A 21325-nucleotide genomic window follows, 5' to 3' on the forward strand; every position below is an offset into this window, starting at 1 on the left:
ATTGGTCAGTGCAGTCAGCCAGATTTCCCCCAAATCATGTGATTTACAAGAAATCAGGTTTAGGCTTTAGAGTAAGTGCTGTTGACTCTACAACACATAGTCCAGGATTGATTTGCACAATAGAGGTCAAATATATCTGCAAACTTCCTAATCACAACAATCCCTTCAGTTTAGCTAAATAGATTTTTAATACATGGTACTGATAGTTATTAAAGCTTCTTAATTACCACATAGTAAATGTTCTGTGCAGGTTGCTTGTAACTTTACAATCCTTATATTTATCAGTGAACTGATTTTATGCAGAATTATATTTTATAAGCTGCCTGACTGTGAAATGATCTGGAAGAATGGAACAGCTGTAAAAAGAAAAACAGAGCTAGAAAGCAGATAACAAAGACACACAGAGGCAAGGTCATGAACTTTATTACTTTCTGCATGAACAACTTGGTGATGCAACAGACAGAGCTACAAAAAACATCTTTCTTTCGAGAGTCATTTCAACATTTGATACACCAAACAGACAGAGAATTACAACTTATCTAATTGTATGCTCATATCTTTTGGGTAAGTTTAAACACCCATTAACATCCATGTCAGGATGGATAAAGTTTGGAAGATTTTATTAACCTTTTTTTTTTTCTTTTTTCAAAGCAAAGTGCTCCAGACTGAAGGGAACTGATCTCCAAATATTTTTTTTGTCCTACATTTTCAAGCTTTCAGTGAACTTAGTAGGGTCCAGTATGTTTGAGTCGGGAAATTAAGCTTATATTTTGTCATTACACAATCAATAGTACATATCATTTTCAACTCATTTAAAACACGTCATTAAAAAAACAGTTTTGGATTGCATTTTTTAAGTACATCACAGTTTCATCAGCTTGAAGTTTAAGCTTGCATTCAAAGAACTGAAAGTGTTGCCTCTGTAAAGTTACAACCAAGCTAACATAGACACATAAGTAACACACATAATAGAAATCGGTATGTCCTAGAGTCTAGGTTGATACTGTCAGCGTCTAGGACCTAGACCCTGACAGTATCAACTAAATACACCTGATCTCTGTCACCCTCCATTTCACCTTGCCAACCACAAGCCATGTGGCCCTGTGCCATATCAACTCCTCATCCATTGATAATCTGATTCTCACCACATAGTGAGAGATACTAATTGTACTCGAACATCTATCTATCCGGCACACTACACGAACAACTTCTACACGTTTCTTCAAGATAATATTATATTCACACACACCTGAAACAACTTAAACAACTTCAGCTATTCAGATCTACAGTTTAAAAATGTTGTCAGTCCCCAGCCTTAGAACCAGTAGTAAGCCTACAAGAGAGAACTGAGGGGAAATCAAACTCATAGTCCAGGGTCTCGGAGCTTAATGTGAATTAGAAATATTGATTATGAATGAATTGAGAAGCCTACATTGTTTTTCAATTCAATTGTTTTTCCCATGTTGATCTTATATTGTATTATCACAGCAAGAAGTACGAGGAAGTAAAAGAAAGTCGGGGGCATGATGTCCATCCACAACTCCTGGAAATGGAGTAAGTAACACAAGAATTGCGTTTGGACAATCAGCACCAGAATCCCTGTCAGTCTTGGGATGAATAGCCCTGGGAGCAAATCCTGCAGAGGATGGAAGATTTGAAAAAAAAAGTTTTTGCAAGTGCAGACTCATGAAATGTACTGCAATTTTGCAAATATGTATGTAAAAACAGTTGCTGTTTGTTAAAAGACTGAAAAATGAATGAACTGTCAGGAGGAAGCAGGCTTCACACTCAAAAATGTTATCTAAAAGTAAAAGATTACGGTACATTTAATCCACATTTAAAAGGTTTCTACCAATGAATGCTTTAAAAATATATATGTATATATGTGCATATTGCTCATCTAACAGTTCCTTGTATCTATATATTATCTATAAACTACTTATGAGTGAGTCAACCTGTAGTGAAAAGTGAAAAAATAAAAACTATTTTTTATACTTACAGCATGCACCCTCAACAGCAATGTGATAATAGTCCCAGAGAATCAACTATTAATCATGTGTCCCTAAGCAAATGAAAGATTAAAACTTCTTATCATTCTTATCAACTCATCTTTCTAACGTTTTGCAGATATTGTAAAGTTCACTCTCCTCTACGTCCGTCCTCAACCACTGCTCGATCAGTTTGCCTGTCCGTGTCCCCCTCTCTATCTCTTCCCCTCTATCCATCTCATTTCACGCAGGAGTGGGGTTACCTAAGCGACACAGCCTCAATGGAGAAAATCTCTTTTTCTACAATTAACTGTGAAAGTGACAGAAGGAAAAGAAGGGAGGGATCTGGAGAGGGGCGCAGACCCTGAGAAGAAAGGGAGCGAGGGAAGGGCACAAGTGCGCATGACAGGTCGAGAGATGTGAAGTTAAAAACTAATATTTGCACTCATTTTTAAAGTTCAACCTCAGGAATTTCAGAATAGATCCTAAATGTTGGAAAATAAATAATAATCAAATGCATTCGCATTTATAGAAAAGATAATTTGGTTGATTGTCTGGACCCACAGTAAGCAGCAGGTGTTTGCTGCATTTAACTGTTTTATTTTGCCAATATATTCTGTATTATATTGACTGAGGCTGATAATTCATATAATAAAGTAACATGTGAAATAATTGATATATTGTATGTCCTATGGTATGAAGATTTTTGACATCCACTCTCTATATATACACATTTTAGTTTTTGTAGCACCTCATACTTGAATTGGGATTAGGTTGCATTACACTGATCCCAGTGAAAGTGAATTATGCCTATCACCATAATCTCTAAAAATGCAGAGGGAGTGACCACTGGGTTTCCATGGAGGGATGTACACAAAAGGGTGTGGCGTGGGAATGTCCTCTGGGGTCAGGAGTGAGGGTGAAAGGGTCAGAGGTCAGAGCCAGCTGGACAGCACACAAGAGGAGATGAGGGTGAGAAAAGGAGGTGGGGGGGCCGTCCAGAGAACGACTGACTGGGCCCAATGGGACATTAACATTGAACTGATGGAAGGCTCGCTGACCAATGCCTTTTCACGGAGAAACTAAGCTATGACACACTCATGTGTAATGGTCCGTGGTAATTGACAAGTGACAAGACCCTCATTGTGGATGCAAAAAGCAGTTATCAGAATGCAGTGGTGGATTACAAGCTATACGTGCTGGTATTCAGTTGTTAGATGGGTTTATTTAACTCAGTGATGCAAACATACACATATATTGTTGAAACTGTTATTATTATTATTATTGTTAGTATCATTAAAACTTGATACTTATTAAATAGTATCAAGTTCTAATGATACAAACAATAATAAATATTAAATTGATTTCTTTCCAAAAAGAGGCCAACGGGAATATATCAGGACATATATAGATATAATTTTATTATCAGTTTGTGGTGCAAGGACTCACTTCTGTATGTATACAATATCAGTAACAGCAGTTATAATGACTTACAGTATTAAGTGCAGATTATTTTCCCAATTCTTCACACAACCACTTTTTTGTTCTGCAAGTAACATCGACTTTAAAATCAACCATCTGACAATTGAAGCCTGTTCAAACATATCTGGAGTCGGGCTGCTATGTATCCTAAAAAATCAGATTCCCAATATTTCTTCAGATATGATCCACTCATGATTATTGGGAATCGTTTTTTTTTTTTATTTATTTGTTTTTTATTTTTTATTTTTACTAAGGTAATTATATTGGTTGGAGTCTGTACAAAAAAATGTTTTCCTTCATCTGGAGAACAAGACTTCTCAGCCAGGGAGTCTCTGCAGCTCTACAGTAGTGATGGGATTTAACTAAGTACATTTACTCAATTACTATACTTAATGTGTTGAGGTGCTTTACATGAGTATTTCCACTTTCTGCTACTTCATACTTCCACTCCACTACATTTATGTGATCATTTTAGTTACTCTAGATTCAAACAACCAAAAAAACCCTGATACTGATAATCACACGAATGCTGAATATAAGATCTACCAAGCAGCCGAACCATAAGTATAAGCAGTTAACCCACAGTATACATTATATACATACATGTAAATATTCAGTAACCTTCTTTTTGTGGCTATGATACAGAGCTTAGATACATACATACATGTAAATCTAAATACAAATTACCTTTATCTGTACTTCTGATGCTTAAGTACATTTAATGTTGGAAACTTCAAGACTTTTACTCAAGTATGCCCTCAATAACAACACTGTAAGGACTTCATTAAAAACGCTTTGCTTCAAATTCAACCCCTATCAAAAAATTCATGCCACTTGGATATTGCACTTATAATACAATAATGCCATTTGAGTAAAATGTCCATTTTTTGTTGTTGTTGTTGTTGTTGATTTGTATTTTGAAACACAAAAACATATGCAGCTATAATGTTATTCTGATCATATTTCAGTCAACTGTGCAGCCTCAATCTGGAGTCCCTGGTTTCAAAAATGGAAGCAAGTTAATGTCTAGTGAAAATAAACATTTTAAAGTGCATGTTGCATTTATGATCAATGGAAGACAATTTTCCATGAATATGTATCATTTCCAGTTCCCATGGTTAAAGATGCTCCGTGCACCTCAAGGGTGCAGACAGGAAGGTGAGCGTCTGTGCGCTCTGACTTCCATGTCACTGCTAGTGAAGGTCAGGTCAGTGAGGGCAGCAGGCAGTCTGGATCGGGGGCCATACTCTGGTGGTCTAAAAAAGACAATCTTGGGGCCCAACCCATGGGGTCAACATGCAAATAGTAACCCCTGAGTGAAAGGCATAGAACGGATCAATGTTCTCACATTACTCTTGCTGCCCATGACTGTGAATGTGCACGCCTACACGCACCGCATGAGGGTTTTTTCTTCATATAATGAAATTCACTCTTACACAATAGAGGAGGCAGCTGTATTTCAACAAAGGTAGAAAGATGACGTCACAAGTGAGTGTTAAAATCAGCCATGATATCTCGGGTGAAGCCTGATGTTATAGTGATCAAAAGTAATCAATCTCTGCAAAAAAATATCATCCTGAAACAGTAAAGCTTGTATAAACCAGCACACATTTCAAAACTCTCTGTCATCTGAAGTGTCACAAGCCCTCAACTCTCATCGAGCACATGAAAAACAGATGAAATTCAGCTTTTCTGTCTCAGGCAAGCCGACCCACTGCTGCCCCCCTGTGGCCTCAATGGCACCTGTGGAGCCACAGTCATATTTCCCTTCAGGTCCTTGTCCTGGTGCCCAGTTCAGGTAACAGTTAGTACCTGAATTGATCCAGAACCAAAAGTTAAAGCTACAGGTGTAGCGTAGACCGAGCCACACATAGGGAGATGTGGCGTTCCTTGCCTTTTCAGCCACCCTCGCCTGACCATCTCTGGTGGTGATGTGGACGAGGTCGATATGGTGCTTCCTACAGTAACTCATAGCTTCAATCCATGTCATGTTTTTCTTGATTAGTATCAGGTTTCCTTGCAGGACAAAAACAGAGAAATGTGTCTTAATTCCACAATGCAGATTTATGCAAAATGAACACAAAGGCACATGATCGTTTTAGACGTACCAGGAGTCAAACTCGGACTGCTGTCTGTAGGCTGCAGAGTTGTGTTCTGTGTGGTGTTCAGAGTTGTTAGCGCGGAGGCACCATCTGTAGTTAGTTGTGCGGCCGTCGTCGGAGTTAGCTGTGTTGTTACGTTTGATATTTTTGTCGTTGCATTGTTAAGCTCAGTGCTCGATGTATTGGAAAGTGTGGTGTTCAGGGTTGTTGATGCAGAGTCACCATCTGTAGTTACTTGCACAGCAGTCGCCGGAGTTAGCTGAGTCGTTGTCACATTTGACATTCCTGTGGTTGCATTGTTAAGCTCCACGCTTGCTGTATTGGAAACTGTGGTGTTCAGCAATGTCAGCTCGCTGGCAGTTGTTGCATCGGTGGTGGTAACATTAGTAGCATTTGAAGGAGATGATGCGCTCGAAGGAGTTGGCATATTTGTTGTCAGTTGCTCTGTCGTAGGCTGAGCACTCGACTGACTGGTGGTTGTCAGGATTGATTTCACTGCTGTAAGAGTGAGTGATGAATGAGTAAGGACTGACAGTATTTCGTTAAGGTTAAAAAATATAAATGTGACAAATTCTAAAAGATCGGCAACTCACCCCCGCGACAAACAAAATTGCGATTGCTGGTACATCTCAGGTTGTTCCACTCCCCCCCATCTTTGAATATGGCAGCGGTGCAGTGCTGACGGTCAAGGTAGCTTGGCTGAGCGGGTTTCCAAAAACGGAATGATGAGTTGCTCCCGTCAGACCACTTCCAGGTATCCTTGAAGAGGCCAATCCACACCTCTTGTGACCCAGACACATTATGCACTGCCTCATTCTGCGCCGAGGAGAGTATGCTGACGAGATCAGACGATAAGCCCCGGCAGTGATTCTGAGCGTCCCTCCATGATTTGGTCTCAGCGACAAAAACGTTGCCTGCAAGTTCAAAGGTTTCATATTTAAAACACATGGAACATAGTGAGGATCTGCATTCAAATGTGCAACAAGCAGTTCTGGAGGAAGATGTTTGATTGGGTGGGTGTTTAGCCCAACCCACCAACAATCATCTCTGTTACACATTGCACCTTTAAACGCAATTTGTGTGTTTTAAAAAACACTGACTTTAACATCGCCATTTCACTAACCCTGACAAACGAAACGTCTCCTCACTGCACATTCGCTTTCAAACCACCTTCCATTTTCATCCATTGCCGCACATGCATCTTCATTCGTGTTTAGTGGTTGACCTGCTTTCCAGTTTAAAAAATCCACCCCTTTGTCAGGCCATGTCCAGTGCCACATCCACACATCTGCAGCCTCCAGTCCTATCCAGGCTCTGGGAGATTCATCTCCAACCAAAGTGATCAAATTATTCATATCTGTTGCGTTGTGGATTGTGGCTAAATCACTGTACATCTCTCTGCAGAAGGTCTTTGCTTTCTCATAAGTCGCTGAAGTTCTAATGAGGTGAAAATCTGAAGACCCCAGAGTGAAGGAGCAAAATCCTGTGAAGTGACAGGCAGAGTGAAAGGCAGTGTGTTACAGCAGTTAGAATACCAATAACAAGCCAAAATCATTCTTATAACTTTTCCATGCCATTATTTTATATTTCAGAATGTTGCCTAACTTAATGATTAAAAACATGTGTGCCCTCACTAAGCGCCAACTACATTAACACATTCATATCAAACATCAAAAGATTAATACGAGAAAACGTCCAAACCTGAGATAAAAAGCAGCAACAGTGTTCGAGTCCTTTCCATCCTGACAAATCTGATTTTAGTTATAGTTGCGCCACAAAGCAAAAATCAAGCCAAAAAAATAAACTAATAATTGTATTCAAGTTGACTGTTTGCTGGTCCCAACACGAGGTGATAGCAGCTATGCACAGCACGGTGTATGCAGCAAGAATGCCACTTGGCCTGTCAATGGAGAGCTCTGCAGTCAAAGCAGTTTTTCAGGTTTCTTCAGGTGTCTGTGGGTTCATGGCGCTGTGGTTGGTGGGAGGAAATGTCACGTGAACTAGAGCCTGACTGATACTAGATTTTTTAAAGAAGATATTGATATCAATATGAGGGAGTACAACAGATTGTGATATCAGTGCAAACTTCACTGGGAATTGAATAGTAGTAAATTAACCCAAGCATCTCTTTCTGCAATATAATCTGTAATAATTAGTAATAAGTAATTGGACAATGTAAATACTGATACATCTGCAATAGGCCAATATGAGAGTTTATGAGACAGTTTCTTGCAGTTTTGTAGCCTATATTAAACTTCCAGAAGTAAAAGGTTAAAGCTAGGCTACAAACGAACTACAATGCAGTTGCGTGACTTTAACCCAAAAAAACCCACTGACTTCCAGAATTTTGTACAGTGACCAACAGTGGACATCTCTGTGAATCTTCTGACACATAAAAGATCCTCTGTCAATATTCACCAAAGATCCTTGTCATCAGCGACATGGCTGGTAGAGAATGAAGACGGGCAAGTTATTGCGGCAGCTGTAAAAAATTTAAACCACTCTCCCACGTCTCCTTTCTCCTGGCCTACATTCAAAAGAAATGTTGGCAAGGAATTATGGGGCATCTTACCAGTGTTGTTAAAAGTACTCAAAAGTCATATTTGAGTAAACTTTGGCAAAAGTGAAAGTGATCCATACAAATAGTACTTGAGCAAAAGTCTTGAAGTATTGATATTAACACACTCAAGTATCATAAAATACAAGTAAAAGTAAATCATACATATATTTACATGCACAGTATGTATATACTGGGAGTCAGTTAATTATCTGCTTTGATATTTAGCATTTTTCTAATTATTTTAATCAGATCGGTGTTGTTTCCTTTGTCTGATTGCTAAAAATCAACCAAATGAAATAACAACGTTGGCTCTGATGCAGCTTGTGTTCCTGTCTGGCTTCTCCTGAGTGCTCATGATGAGTATACCCACTGATGTTTATGGGAAAATGGAATTATTAAACTATGAAAATGAGTCATTCAATTATTAAGTGTTGAATAAAAGTACTGTGATACTGGGATCTGTTGGATCCTATATACTATCATAATGTTCCCTGAATCTAAATGAACCTGGGTTTTTTTTCATGGAGAATCTTCTAATAGAAACTGGCTTTAACTTTTGTAACACATCGAACAATTCAAACACTCTAACTGTGTGAAAAGGGGGAAAAATGCTACTTAATAGAACTCACTTCAGAATCCCAGAATTAAAAAAAACTAAAAAAAAAAAAAAAAAACTAAAAAAAACTGCTGCAATTAATTAACAACCCTGTTCCAAAATTGAAACTCACTCCTCGCCCTTGAAGACGGGGGAGTTTTTAAAATGAGCTCAACGGATTACAAAAACAGAACACTGTGTTCTATATTTTAGATAGTGAAAGATGATACTTTGCAACATCACTGGAGCATTAAGACGTTGTGCAATACCACCCCTCCTGTCAAAGGCAAAAGCATTCCTCCACTTCTCGTAGGTGTGGCTGACCAAGAGTTTGCTCGGATTCAGTCTCTTGTGCCACATTTAGGCTGGCCAGAAAACCCACACAGCTTTTCTGTTTGAAATGACTGCAATTTACCGTCCTATACTTTTATCACCAATACCTCATCATCATAACAACAGTAATCACTTCCCTTGCCATTTATCTAGCTATTGAATGCACCAGTGATGCACCTTATTATAATAATGTCTGGTGCAGTGAACAGATGGTGTGTGTGTGTGTGCATGTGAATGAGGGAGAGAGAACACTTTTTTTTCTTTTTTTTTTTTGGAAGGTCATTTACTCAATTTCAGCACAATATGTATTATAAGACTATAACAAACCATTTAGCTTAATCAGCTTTTTCATGCACAGGTTCAAATGCACTGAAACATATGGAACAATAAACCAGAATCACCCTAATTAAATTATAAATCATGCTGCAGGAGTGTCATATGACAGTACTGTTATGGGTGGTCCCATGAGACATTTTGGCTCAAAGGATACTGGCACTGAGCCACCATGGCCTGTAAACAACAACAGCGTCAAGTTGAAGTAAACTGGATCTGAGAGTCGGCCTGCTGTCTGGCGCCTGTCTCACTGCACCTACTATAGCGAAGTGGTTTTCAACAATGCGTCGAAGGTGTGTCTGGTGAGTAAATCCAACCTTCAAACGACCATGAGCTATTTTGTCAACAACCGCTTCTCCAGACTATCACCCTGCGCCGTGCAGTAGGCTAATGCTAGTAGTATTGGCTAACTTGGCCGTATTTGCAGCTAAGAGGCTAATCATAGCTAGCTAGACAACATTACGCCAGCCGTGCGGATTTATTGACGTGGTTCGATGATCGTCGAGTCGTCAAGCTCCTAATTTTCTTCATGACTAACAGGGTATGTTTGTATCGTGGTTTTATGAAATGCATTGGAGTGAAATATTAGCCAGACGTGTGGCAGCCATAGCTAAAGTTAGCTTTAGCTCTTCGGAGCGTTTATGGATTTGCAGCTAGCTAGCAAGCTCACGGTAAAAACAGACGGAGGGCATTATTTGTGTCATTTTCAGAAGTGCATTTTATTAGCGGTAATATTTATTCATGAAACAGTAATGGAGACAGGCGCTTCTGTTTATGCTCGGTGTTTTACATTTATTAAACGCTGTTCTCCACGGTAACGTCAATGCGTCTTGTTAGCAACATTTAGCAAACGTGTAACGTTTTTGCGATGCCAACAGGGGCCAACTATCGTTAACAAACACTGATTAATGCAAGCAAATGTTCACGTACATACAGGTTTTACCAGTTTGAACAAAGTTTAGCACGCAAAACACATTAAACAGTGTTGGTCTCAATGCGTTTTTCCTTTTACTTTTATCAGTTTTACAAGGGCGGTGCATTTACAGCAATTTGGACCTTAAGATCCAGTTTAGCTTTCAAGCTCCGTCGTTTCAATCACACCCGTCCATCTAATCACTCTGTTTCACAATTTATACGTGTCAGGTTAATTTTACTGAGTGGTTAAGTTGCTGATCCGTTTAGCTGTTGGAAAATTAGACAGGCAACGTCAATGTGTCGTGCAACTTTTTTTTTTCGTGTCCTGCAACTAAAGCTACATATTTTCTCCATGTTTGTGTAAAACACCTGAAAACAGTGAAACAAGTACATTTTGATAAGTCAAATGTCTTGTGTTGTCTGACCAACGACCCCAATCCCAAATATATTCCTTATTTTAATTACAGAGAATAAAGTACCTATAACCAAACCGAAAATGACTTTTAAGGATTGATTTTTTTTTTTTTTTAATTATTTTAATCAAAATGAAAAAATGAAAACCCTAATGATTACCCTGTCAGGTTGTGCAGCTGTTATGGCAAAAGACAGATGTTTGTTTCAAGCAAGTTCAATCCAAACACTTTGTAATACTAATGACATCTATTTGTGTTGCCCTCAGATTGATATCCTTCAGACGGGACGTCTTCTTCTCCACTGGGTAGCTACCTAGCCATGTCCTCACAGCAGCCCAACAGTTCAGCCTCTAATAGCCCCACCAACATCTTGGGTTCGCCTTTCTCTGTTATCAGCTCATCACTTAACTCCCCAGTGGTCTCACCTTCTTTGGGATTTGGACCCATCAGCAACAGTCAGGTAACTGACCCACCTTTAGAGTCGATGAACTGATTTGGTGCTCTTCATTTTTGTATATAGGAGATTAGTCCGCTGTAGTTGGTAGGTTACTGGTGTGATGCAAGGGAGATGCTTAAAAAGGCTAGTTTTCAGTACACTGCTTATTCTGCTAGTTATTTTACAACATGTACAAGGGCTGCATGATTAATTGCACTATTATTGAGTTTGCAGTGTGGCCAAGTGCAATATCCAGATTACCAGAAGCTGCACTTAAGATGAAAATGTTTGAAAAAAATAGCATCATAACGAGGTACTGTAATGTTGCAGAGATGTCCCCGCCCTTAGATTCCTGTATTCCTATCTATAAAAATAAGCATGATATGACTTATTTTACACCATCGTGCAGCCTGGTGTACAGCGACTGGTCAAAAGTGGAGAAAGCCCATTTGTTTAATGCATGCTGCCAGAAGCTTTTGTGTGCACGCTGGACACACACTGATGCCAAGTCATTGTCATCAGAAATTGGGTTGGGTGATGTTGTTATTCAACGCTATACATTATTAATCACATTTTGTTTTTTGGTTGTACTGCATCCAGATCTCTTCTTCAGCACCCATATCAGGGATGCACTCAATCAGCAGCTCAGAAGACGTCAAGCCTCCATTTGGCCTGAGGCCCATGCAATCTCACAGCCCTGGACTAATGTTGTCTCAGAAACGCATGTGTGTCATCTGTGGAGACCGCTCTTCTGGTGAGTGGGTGCACTAAGAGCAGGATTAGCAGCAGTGAAACAACAGCCAGATACTGTTTATTTCATGGTAATTCCAGTGTGGATACTCCCTCACTGTTGAATGTTTTTAGCTTGAGATGAATCTCAATCAGCATTGCTAGTTGAAATAAAAATGTGTGCCTTCATGTTGCTGTTTGTTTTTTGATCTGTTAACCTTTTTTTTTTTTTAAACTTGTATCATATACAGGCAAGCACTATGGAGTGTACAGCTGTGAGGGCTGTAAAGGTTTCTTCAAACGAACTGTGCGCAAAGACCTGAGCTACACCTGCAGGGATAACAAAGAATGCCTGGTAGACAAACGCCAGCGCAATCGCTGCCAGTACTGCCGCTACCAGAAGTGCCTGGCCATGGGCATGAAGAGGGAAGGTATGCAAGGACATGGGCTTGTATGAGATCTTCATTTTAAGAGCCTTTTTGGATAATGAAGGTTTTACGAACACGTTTTGTTGCGAGTTGTCTTACATGCAACTATACAAATGTCTCATACATTCGAGTTTTCTGCAAGGTAGCATTAAATGTCTAATATTTAGAATGATGTAAACATTGGCAGTCAGTTAGATTTCTTAAAATAAGTCATTGTACCAAAGAAACCCCAATTAAAATGATTAAGTAATATTGGATTAGCTCAGTATTTAGGGGGTAGGTGAGGACAGCTGCTAGATTAGATAAGCTAAAGGGTAGAGATGGGTGTATTGGGGCTGGTTTATATAACTAACCCCTCTCCATCTCTCCTCTTCATTTTCTCCTATTCTGCCCCTTTCTCCATCTTTCAATAGTGGTCAAACATGTAAAGTGGAATAAAGAAGATGGAAAGGATGAGGGATGGATGAGTATGTCAATGAAATCTTAAAGATACTGTATTTTGATGTTACCTAGAGAATTAGCTTGTTGTGTTAGATGTGCAAAACTGTTGACTGCGGGATTTATGTGTGAAAACGTACCTAGAAATGAGGAATCGTCATGATAGACTTCATAAAGTAAGCGTTTGGCAGCTGTAAGTTTGTCAAATGTGTGGATTTGTGTTGAGGCAGCAATGAGTATTATGCAGCACAATAAGTCACGGTGTTCATAGGCCACAATGTCAGTTATAAGGATCCTAAATACACCCAGCATACAGTATGTATCCCGAGTGGTGTTGCCTCTTTACTAGTGTCAGTGAGTCGGGCAGATTATATGTGACAGTGTCAGTATTTTCGGAGAGATTTACATAGCTGTTTTTTTCCTGATTTGATTGAAGGAGGTCAGATTCAGGCGGTCAGATGGTCATAATTTTTTTTTTAATCAGAAAACGGCTTCTTTTCTTTCACCTGATTAAGATCACAGTCTCCTTTTGGGTTGTAGACAACCTTAACTCACTTATATAACTGCCGTTAACTTTTAACAACCTTTTGCGCACTAGTCTCTAGGCTCCTCGGTTGTGTTAGGGATCTTTGTGCTGCTTAGGACGGCACCACTCTGGAGTCAGGCTGCCATTTCAGTAGGGGAGGGAAATAAAATAGATTTCAAGGCCCTGTCCACACGCACACAGGTATTTCTAAGATTTGTCAACATCTAGATAGGCAGAAACAGATTTTTAGAAATGATGACACAGACAGCTACCTTTTTACTGGTGTTTGTAGCTTCTTTGACAAATGTGAACTCGGTATATATGTTATAATATTGTAGTATTTGACTTTGTACATTGATGGAATGGCTGTTATGTTAATGTGTAACTTTATTTCTTTCAAAGACACGAATGGACATTGCTATGCAAGAATGGTCGAGAGAGGCAAAAAACGAGTGCTTATAATGTTTTGCTGGCAAAGAAGCATTGTCAAGGAAGAGTCTGTTATTGTCTTAAAAAAATGTTTTCCATAAATACCCATGTACGTGTGGACTGGGCCTAAGATGCATTGTGATTTTGTCTTTTAACTATTTAGTATTTAATTGTTAAACATTCAACTAATGCATGTGAGCTAACTCAAGGGCATGTTAATAACAAACTCATGCATGTAAATTGAGCCTGACAGTTACTGTACTTCTGTTGATAATGGAAGTAAATTCATCAGAGTTGTGTCATGATGGATAAGAATTATCATACAGTAGGAAAAATATGGAATTCAACAATCATTGTGTATGTAGATGCATTGAGAAACATAATCAGCAGTGATGATCAGTTCTGAGCACCTCTTGAGAAACGTGCTCTATGGATCGTCAGCCCAACATTTCAGTGTAGGTAGTCCACTAAATGCTATGCTTTTTGCCATCACTGACATGATTACCTGTTTTAAGATAGCCTCAAATTAAAACAGGACTTACTCAATGCAACATAAACCCTAAAGCGATGCAGAGCATTTTGCATAATAGCACTCTAACCCATACATTCACCAGTTGTCTTTTTTCTTTCCCCCAAAGTCTTTTCATTCTTCAATATTTACCATCACCTCATTCCTTTTCTCCCCCCACCACTGTCTCTTCGTGTTTTGTCTGACACAGCGGTCCAGGAGGAACGCCAGAGGAACCGAGAGCGTGAAGGAGAGCTGGAGTTCAGTGTCGGAGTGAACGAGGAGATGCCTGTGGAGAAGATTTTAGAGGCAGAGACTGCTGTGGAGCAGAAGACTGAGCTCCACTCGGATGGTGGTTCTGCTGGCAACTCTGTGAGTCATTATAACACGTCAATAGACTTTTATAAGTGTTTTCACAGGAGCATGATGGATTTAGAATAACTTCTGTAATAACTTTTAACCCCAGGATTATTGTTGCTGGAATAATTTGCCTTGGATGGATGACTAAGTAAACGTATTGTATTGTTTGGTTTCAGCCCCATGATGCCGTCACCAACATCTGTCAGACTGCAGACAAACAGCTGTTTGCACTGGTGGAGTGGGCTAAGAGAATCCCTCATTTCTCTGAACTGCCCCTTGATGACCAGGTCATCCTTCTTCGCGCAGGTATGATTAAGTACCTTCGGAATCAAAGATCAGATCCACACTTTGTCTTTGCAAATTTATCAGATGTAGGTTACAAATGTTGCAGTATTGTGTACATTTCTCAAAAAGTGACAAGGCCAAGGCTTGCTTATTCTCTTTTCCTAATTCAGTGTAAAGTGGGGTTAAACGGTGACACAGCTATCTAATGTTGTGCTGTGCAGAGCTTTCTGCTATTGTTTGCACATGTGAATAGATAAACTCCAAAATGAACAAGAGTTAAATGTTGAAACATTAGGAAATGTTAAGCTGAAACATATTTGCCAGCAGACTCCAAGAAAGGTTGCAATTGTACCTTTGCTGACCATTGCATCAAAACCAGCATCTGTGAAAACTCCAAATAATGATAATGTAGTAGATTGCATGAATGTTAGTACGTGTTCATTGAGTCAATGAAAGATAAAGACAATTGTATATTGATACACAATAGAATATATTTCATTATGGCAGTCAGGAAGTCTATGATACAGTTTTTTGTTCAGTTGATTTTGAAACATAAACGTATTCATCTATAATAGGAGGAGTGCAGAAGCTGTTAATAATCTTCACTCAGTTTTGGATGGCATGTGAGCAGAGTCACCTGATGTTGAACATGTTGGATTGTCTGTGGTTAGGGCCTGTTATGTGTTCATTCCTCTTTAAAACAGCTCTTAGCAGTGGTTGTAATTTCACATTTCACTTACCGTACTAACATTTGTTTAATTGTTTGTCATTTGTCAGGCTGGAATGAGCTCCTCATTGCCTCATTCTCCCATCGCTCCATTGCTTTGAAGGATGGAGTCCTCCTGGCCTCCGAGCTGCAGCGCGACAGTGCACACAGTGCCGGAGTCGGAGCTATTTTTGACAGGTATAACTATGGAGACCATAAAATACCTGACACCCATGATGCCTTGATAGAATGTTTTTAAAGGTTTGTAGTGTCTGGATATTAACTGGTTTTATTTAACGCAGGGAAAGTGTGCAGAGTGCAGAGGTCGGTGCCATATTTGACAGGTAATTTTACTGTTTTGTAATATAAAATTTGTACAATTTTCTTGTTCTACTCTTTGTATTTTTAAACTCCAATCTGTCATCATTTAGGGTCCTCACTGAGCTTGTCAATAAAATGAGAGATATGCAAATGGACAAAACAGAGCTGGGCTGCCTCCGAGCCATCGTCCTCTTCAACCCAGGTACCTGGCCAATGCTGAAATCTTCATAAGAGATATGAATTCATTCATCATTCACCCTAACCCCTAGGAAGGATGCATCTTTGAGTGTCTTTACCCTGATGAAAATATGTTTTTCTTGTAGATGCTAAAGGGCTCTCCAACACCAGTGAGGTGGAGCTGCTTAGAGAAAAGGTCTATGCATCATTGGAAGCCTACTGCAAACAGAGATACCCAGAGCAGCAGGGAAGGTAAAGATCCTCAGCTCAACCTCAGCTTCTATGACAAGCTCAGCATAGTCTTGCTTTTGTTCTTAACTTGACCTCAAATATCAAGGTTAAACATCATTGTTCATCTTCTATTCTCCATCAGGTTTGCTAAGCTTCTCCTCAGACTGCCAGCACTGCGATCCATCGGCTTGAAGTGCTTGGAGCATCTCTTCTTCTTCAAGTTGATTGGTGACACACCTATTGACACTTTCCTCATGGAAATGCTTGAAGCTCCCCATCAGTTGTCTTAGATAGGAAAATGCGTACTGTGGTTAGGTTTAGATAGCTGAAGTCTGGGAAGCTGGAGTGGGACTGGAGTGGCACTTTAAGTTCTTTGAAGATTTGTCAATTTGTCTCACTGCTGTCTGTGTTACACTATTTCAGTGCAGCACAGATTTGCTCTTTAGACCAAACCCAAGGCTTGGCATGATCTAAAAGCTGGTGCTATATGTTCAATTAACTTCATGAGTAACTATGGTTTAAAAAAAAAAAAAAAAAGGTATTTTTAAAAATGTAAACATATACATATTTCCCTCACAGGAGCTATAATTTGGGTATACATTTTTATATAAGCTTTTTAGACATGTCAAACACCAAGCTTCGGTTGTTTCTCCAACCGAACTTATCCCCAAATCCTGTTTTTAAAAGAACGTCAACCTGAATCATGAGTATTCGTTAAAGGACAGTCTTCTTTTTATAATTTCAAATTCAAGCCAGATCTGAAAGTTTATTATCGTACCAAACCACCACCAGGAACTGTGTCCAAAAACAGCTCTGAGTTTACTTGTATCCATTGCAGAAGATTAAATCTTAACCCCGAGATAGGAGGCGAGTCAAGTCCGACTCGTCTGTGTTGATTGAGGATCAGCTTTATGTGTCTGGTAATATACAGCTAGTGTTGTTTACTTCTTTGCCATTTTATAAATCTAATCACTTTGTGGTTAACGATTAAACTGCACTGCACACTTGCTATGTACTATTTCTAAAAACATACTTTCAATTAACGCCTGGCCTGTAAACAGTCAGACGTTTGTCTTTTGGTGCTATTTCAGAGATAATTTGACATTATCGGTGCAGATGCACACCAACGACACATCTAAGAATATGCAAAACTGAAAATCCCTTTGTTAATCTTTGTTAAAAATGTAGCAATATATATTAAATAATCAAAAAAGTAAACTGCATAAGAGCTTTCTGCCTGTCAGTCATTCAGGGGTTTTACAAAGTAAATCATGTCTGGTGGAAAGGGAATACTCCATTTTGTAATTTATCTATACAATTCTGAGGTACTGTGCAAAAGTAATTGTTCAGGGAAAGTGTACATTGATAAATTTGAATTATGATCAGGAGATACAAATTATATCATTCTTAATATGTGCCCTTGTTTTTAGTTTTCAGCTAGTGTAAAGCAGAACATGTCTTGGGTTGCACTGGATTTGCTGAGACTGTTTTAGCTGACTTTTGTTTCTTGTGCTTTTTTTTCTTTTTCTTTCTTTGATGCTCAGTTGTATTTTCCTACCTTCCACTGCCCCCCCCCACTTCTCTTTTTTAGGTAGCTGTCTTGTTCATTGTAATGTCTGCAATTTATTAAAAGCAAACCATAATCACATTTAGATCCATAACACCTGTGGACACATAGGAATTTTGAACAAGACCAAATGAGGTCTGAGTGATGGCCATGCGTAAAACACCGGATGAGCTGTATTGGCAAGCTTGTCATCGACCTCTATATGCTCTTGAACATAGTGACTTGAAGCATGGGTTGTGTGGACTGAAAATAAAGAGGCTTAAGTTTTCTTGTTTGCTTTTTCTTCGCCTAAGTGTTACATGTGACATATTTTTTTCCCCTAGGGGAAAAACTCAACACAATTGAAAGATGATTTAAAAACAAAATAAACTGTCAAAAGATGTTTTAATGAGCCATTTTATTGTAGTTGTTACATACTTTTTGCTGTGGGCAAAGACGCAATAGAAGCCTTGTTTGTATAGCACTTGTGTCCAAGTTCCACAGTGATGTTATGGCACAGGCAGCAAATGTGTGTGTGTGGTGAGCTAATGTTAAATTAAAAGGAAAAACAAAAAAAACATTGAGTGCAATGAAATCAGAGGCTTCTAAGGGATTCCACAGGATTAGCTGGTGAATTTCATTGCTGTGTTTCACCACATTTGTTTGCTGTGAAGTAAAAAGGGTTAATAACACGCACGCAGACCCTACAGCTCTGAGAAACCAAAGTGAACCTCCCCTTTGTCTCAAGCAGAAGTGACGACTTTTAAACCATGCATGGCTTGGTTTGCTTAAATTATATTTAGAATAATACTGCTTTTAGTCTATAATACACTATTCTACACATGGAGCCAAAAAAAAACCCAGAAACAACACAAGAACACAAAGACATTGTCATGACATGTACATCATTTTACAGCATTCCCCCACTCTTCTACTTTACACATCTACTCTGTCTGGTTTTTGACACAAATCAGTACAATCTGGGAAACACAAAGAGCTCCTCATCCTCCTCCTGCTGTAACTACTAAGTTGCATGCTACACATTGAGTCTAAGGTGCTGAATAGATTTCAGTAAAGTCTAAACAAAAAAACATGTACTGCTGGTGTGGTTTTATGTAGCTTTATCATGATGTTGCACTAGATTCTTGTTTCTCTCAATGGCTATGTTTCCGTCACAGTGAACGTTTGCAAGTTTTACCCTCTCCGTGATATAAACTGAAGTTATGTGTGTTAGAAATTTTAGCCGAGGCCATTCCAAATGATTTAATAGCAAATGAGCTCATCGTTAGTTCAAAAACAGACCTACATAATTAAAGTCTTAACACCGTGCTCCCTTCTTTTCACATGTTTTAAAATAGATAAATAATGGAGATTTTATGTGCGTCCCTATTACTAATTATCATGAAACCCCTGATGTTCACATTCATAGTTAGAGAGTGAAGGAATACAAAGCGAGATCTCCAGTGATGCCAGCTGAGCTATACATTTAACATGGCCTCATCTATTTTTAACTCCTTGTATCTAAATCTGGACTTGAGCGGGACAATGTGTGTCCGTGTTCTACAGTAAGGCAACAGGATCCAGCTAATGTGCATAACCAATCCCTAAGTTGTCATAAATACTTTTAAAGCTATTTTCATAACGAGATGTAGCACGGACAAGGAAGGGGAAAAAAAAAGAAAAAACAGAACAGAAACTTCGCTAGAACAAGTTTAAAAACACTGGTTAAACATAAATCACAGCTCGTGAGTGATGCACATTGCAATATTATCCCCTCTCTCCCCTCACAGGCTGCACATCTGTAGTAACATTTTCTTGATTATATGTCCCTGAAAACGTCTTAATAAATAACTGTCTTTGAAAGGCACTCTGAAATGTGCAGCTCATAGTTTTTTCTAGAAAATAATAACCACATAACTCTACGAAGGTTGCGCACCTGTAACGCAGCGCCCGCTTTCTTCTAAACCCGACTTGCGAGGGTGGGTCGCGTGATGCAATTTGCCTACGTGTGTTTTAAAGCTGAAAAATGTTTGCATGGTGTCTGAAACTAGTGGCGTCATCGGTCTCACCCCACAGTACGTGAACTTTAGATTGCGATGGTTACTACAAAAATGTTTCTCAGATAAATTCCAGTCAACTAACAAAGCTTGAGATGCACATCTGCCTCGTGTCTGTCCACTCTGATTAGACGTTAAAAACTGTGCTACTGTTGATTTGCTGGTTCATCCATTGAGTGTATTTTCAGATTCAGATGTCAGAGTGGTTCATCAGTGTCAAGGATTTCACATTCCATTGATACCCAACTTTTACATCCAGTGCAATTGTTCCTTATTTGAGCACCTTCTTGAGCAAAATGAAAAGAAACACAAAACTACCACAGTAGTATATAACAGAATAACCTTCTGCACAAAGCCATCTATTCAATAGATAAAATTTTTTTCTTTCGATTCAATTTACCGCTAAAGCTTCAGGGCTGACACTAAACCCGTGGTGAGTTTAGTGTCTGTACCACACTTCTAGCCCTTTGGATTCAGTCAAGGCCACGGGGGCTGGAGAACACACACGGCCAACTCTTCTCATGCCCTCAGCTTTATAAAACACACTTTTACGCGGGTGTTTCTGTGCTATGTCGCGTCCGTAGGATGATTGTGATTAAGCCTTGTGAGTGCAGGTCATCGACGTTATCCAGCGACAGCAAAGCTTAGTGGTTTGAACGCAGCGCTCAAGTTCAAGATTAAAATCTGCTTTCTTTTTGTCCACTCTCTTCAGGAAGCACTCGTATCAAGCATGAAGATGAGGTCAACTCATCAAAGCTGAGGGGAAGGGGGGGTTTTAGAGCCAAGCTTAGAGTGGAGTGGGTTGCCAGGTTGGAGGGGCAGTGAAAGGGCTTCCAGACGTCCTCGTGTCCGGCTCACACCTGCATCTCTGAGCCGCTGGACAAGCCGAGAGCGTTTGCCTCCTCTGTCGTCAAACCGTTCTTCAGTGTCCTCCTCACTGTGCAGACGAGAAGAGGAGAAAGTGGAGCGGAGAGGGAGTGAAAACTGTGATCAGAGCTTTCAGAGTATTTTGTCACAGTGTTGGCTGATTGTTTTGCGCGTGATAATAAATGTGAGACGGTCGACGCGACTCACATGATTTTCGATTGGCTCGGGATCGTCTCCTCTCCCGTGGTTGCGTCCGCTGGCTGGGCCCCTGAGTGGCTGACCTAACGATCCTCTCCATGATCTCATCAGCTGTGTCATCTGTGCAGTTCACTGGGTCGTCATTGGCAGAACACCACGGGGGAACACGCCCTAACACAAACAAGGTCAGAGTGGATAAGAAAACAACAGAGATGTTGGAGGGCAGGTTGAAGAAATCAAGACTAAAGCTGCATTCCCAATTATGTCATTTTTCTTTTTACTTACAGTACATGCCACATTTGTGTGTAGTGATAAAATGTCCTTTACTCTATAATAGCTAGATATGGATGACCATGCCCACG

The 21325-nt window shown here is 39.5% G+C and overlaps 3 protein-coding genes across 8 annotated transcripts in view; 1 reads left to right on the forward strand and 2 right to left on the reverse strand.

The window, feature by feature from the left end:
• Positions 1-3391: 3391 nt before the first annotated feature.
• On the reverse strand, positions 3392-7627 carry LOC119005416 (macrophage mannose receptor 1). The gene is made up of 5 exons (XM_037072994.1): positions 7274-7627; positions 6696-7055; positions 6166-6486; positions 5579-6070; positions 3392-5486 (listed from the first exon to the last, which is right to left on the reverse strand). The coding sequence occupies exons 1-5, from the start codon at positions 7311-7313 to the stop codon at positions 5125-5127; spliced, it is 1575 nt and encodes a 524-aa protein (XP_036928889.1). The 5' UTR covers positions 7314-7627; the 3' UTR covers positions 3392-5124.
• A 1879-nt stretch (positions 7628-9506) lies between these two features.
• Positions 9507-18130, forward strand: rxrbb (retinoid x receptor, beta b). Of its 4 annotated transcripts, none has more exons than XM_037075454.1 (12): positions 9507-9686; positions 10988-11181; positions 11758-11911; positions 12138-12317; positions 12728-12781; positions 14427-14587; positions 14752-14881; positions 15638-15764; positions 15869-15910; positions 15998-16089; positions 16211-16316; positions 16438-18130. In XM_037075454.1, the coding sequence occupies exons 2-12, from the start codon at positions 11041-11043 to the stop codon at positions 16583-16585; spliced, it is 1335 nt and encodes a 444-aa protein (XP_036931349.1). In that variant the 5' UTR covers positions 9507-9686; positions 10988-11040; the 3' UTR covers positions 16586-18130. The 4 variants fall into 4 exon arrangements, with proteins under 4 accessions (XP_036931349.1, XP_036931347.1, XP_036931350.1 ...); XM_037075452.1 differs by having other exon boundaries at positions 9509-9695; XM_037075453.1 differs by lacking the exon at positions 9507-9686 and adding an exon at positions 9743-9934.
• A 111-nt stretch (positions 18131-18241) lies between these two features.
• Positions 18242-21325, reverse strand: part of fhod3b (formin homology 2 domain containing 3b) — a 94481-nt gene continuing 91397 nt past the window's right edge. For all 3 annotated transcript variants that reach the window (XM_037075446.1, XM_037075445.1, XM_037075444.1), the window contains 2 exons: positions 20973-21134; positions 18242-20835 (listed from right to left, as the gene is read on the reverse strand). In XM_037075446.1, the coding sequence (XP_036931341.1) occupies positions 20753-20835; positions 20973-21134 (245 nt within the window). In that variant the 3' untranslated portion in view covers positions 18242-20752. The remainder of the gene's footprint in view (positions 20836-20972; positions 21135-21325) is intronic.

Source organism: Acanthopagrus latus, chromosome 17, assembly GCF_904848185.1.
Source record: "Acanthopagrus latus isolate v.2019 chromosome 17, fAcaLat1.1, whole genome shotgun sequence".
Lineage (NCBI taxonomy): Eukaryota > Metazoa > Chordata > Actinopteri > Spariformes > Sparidae > Acanthopagrus > Acanthopagrus latus.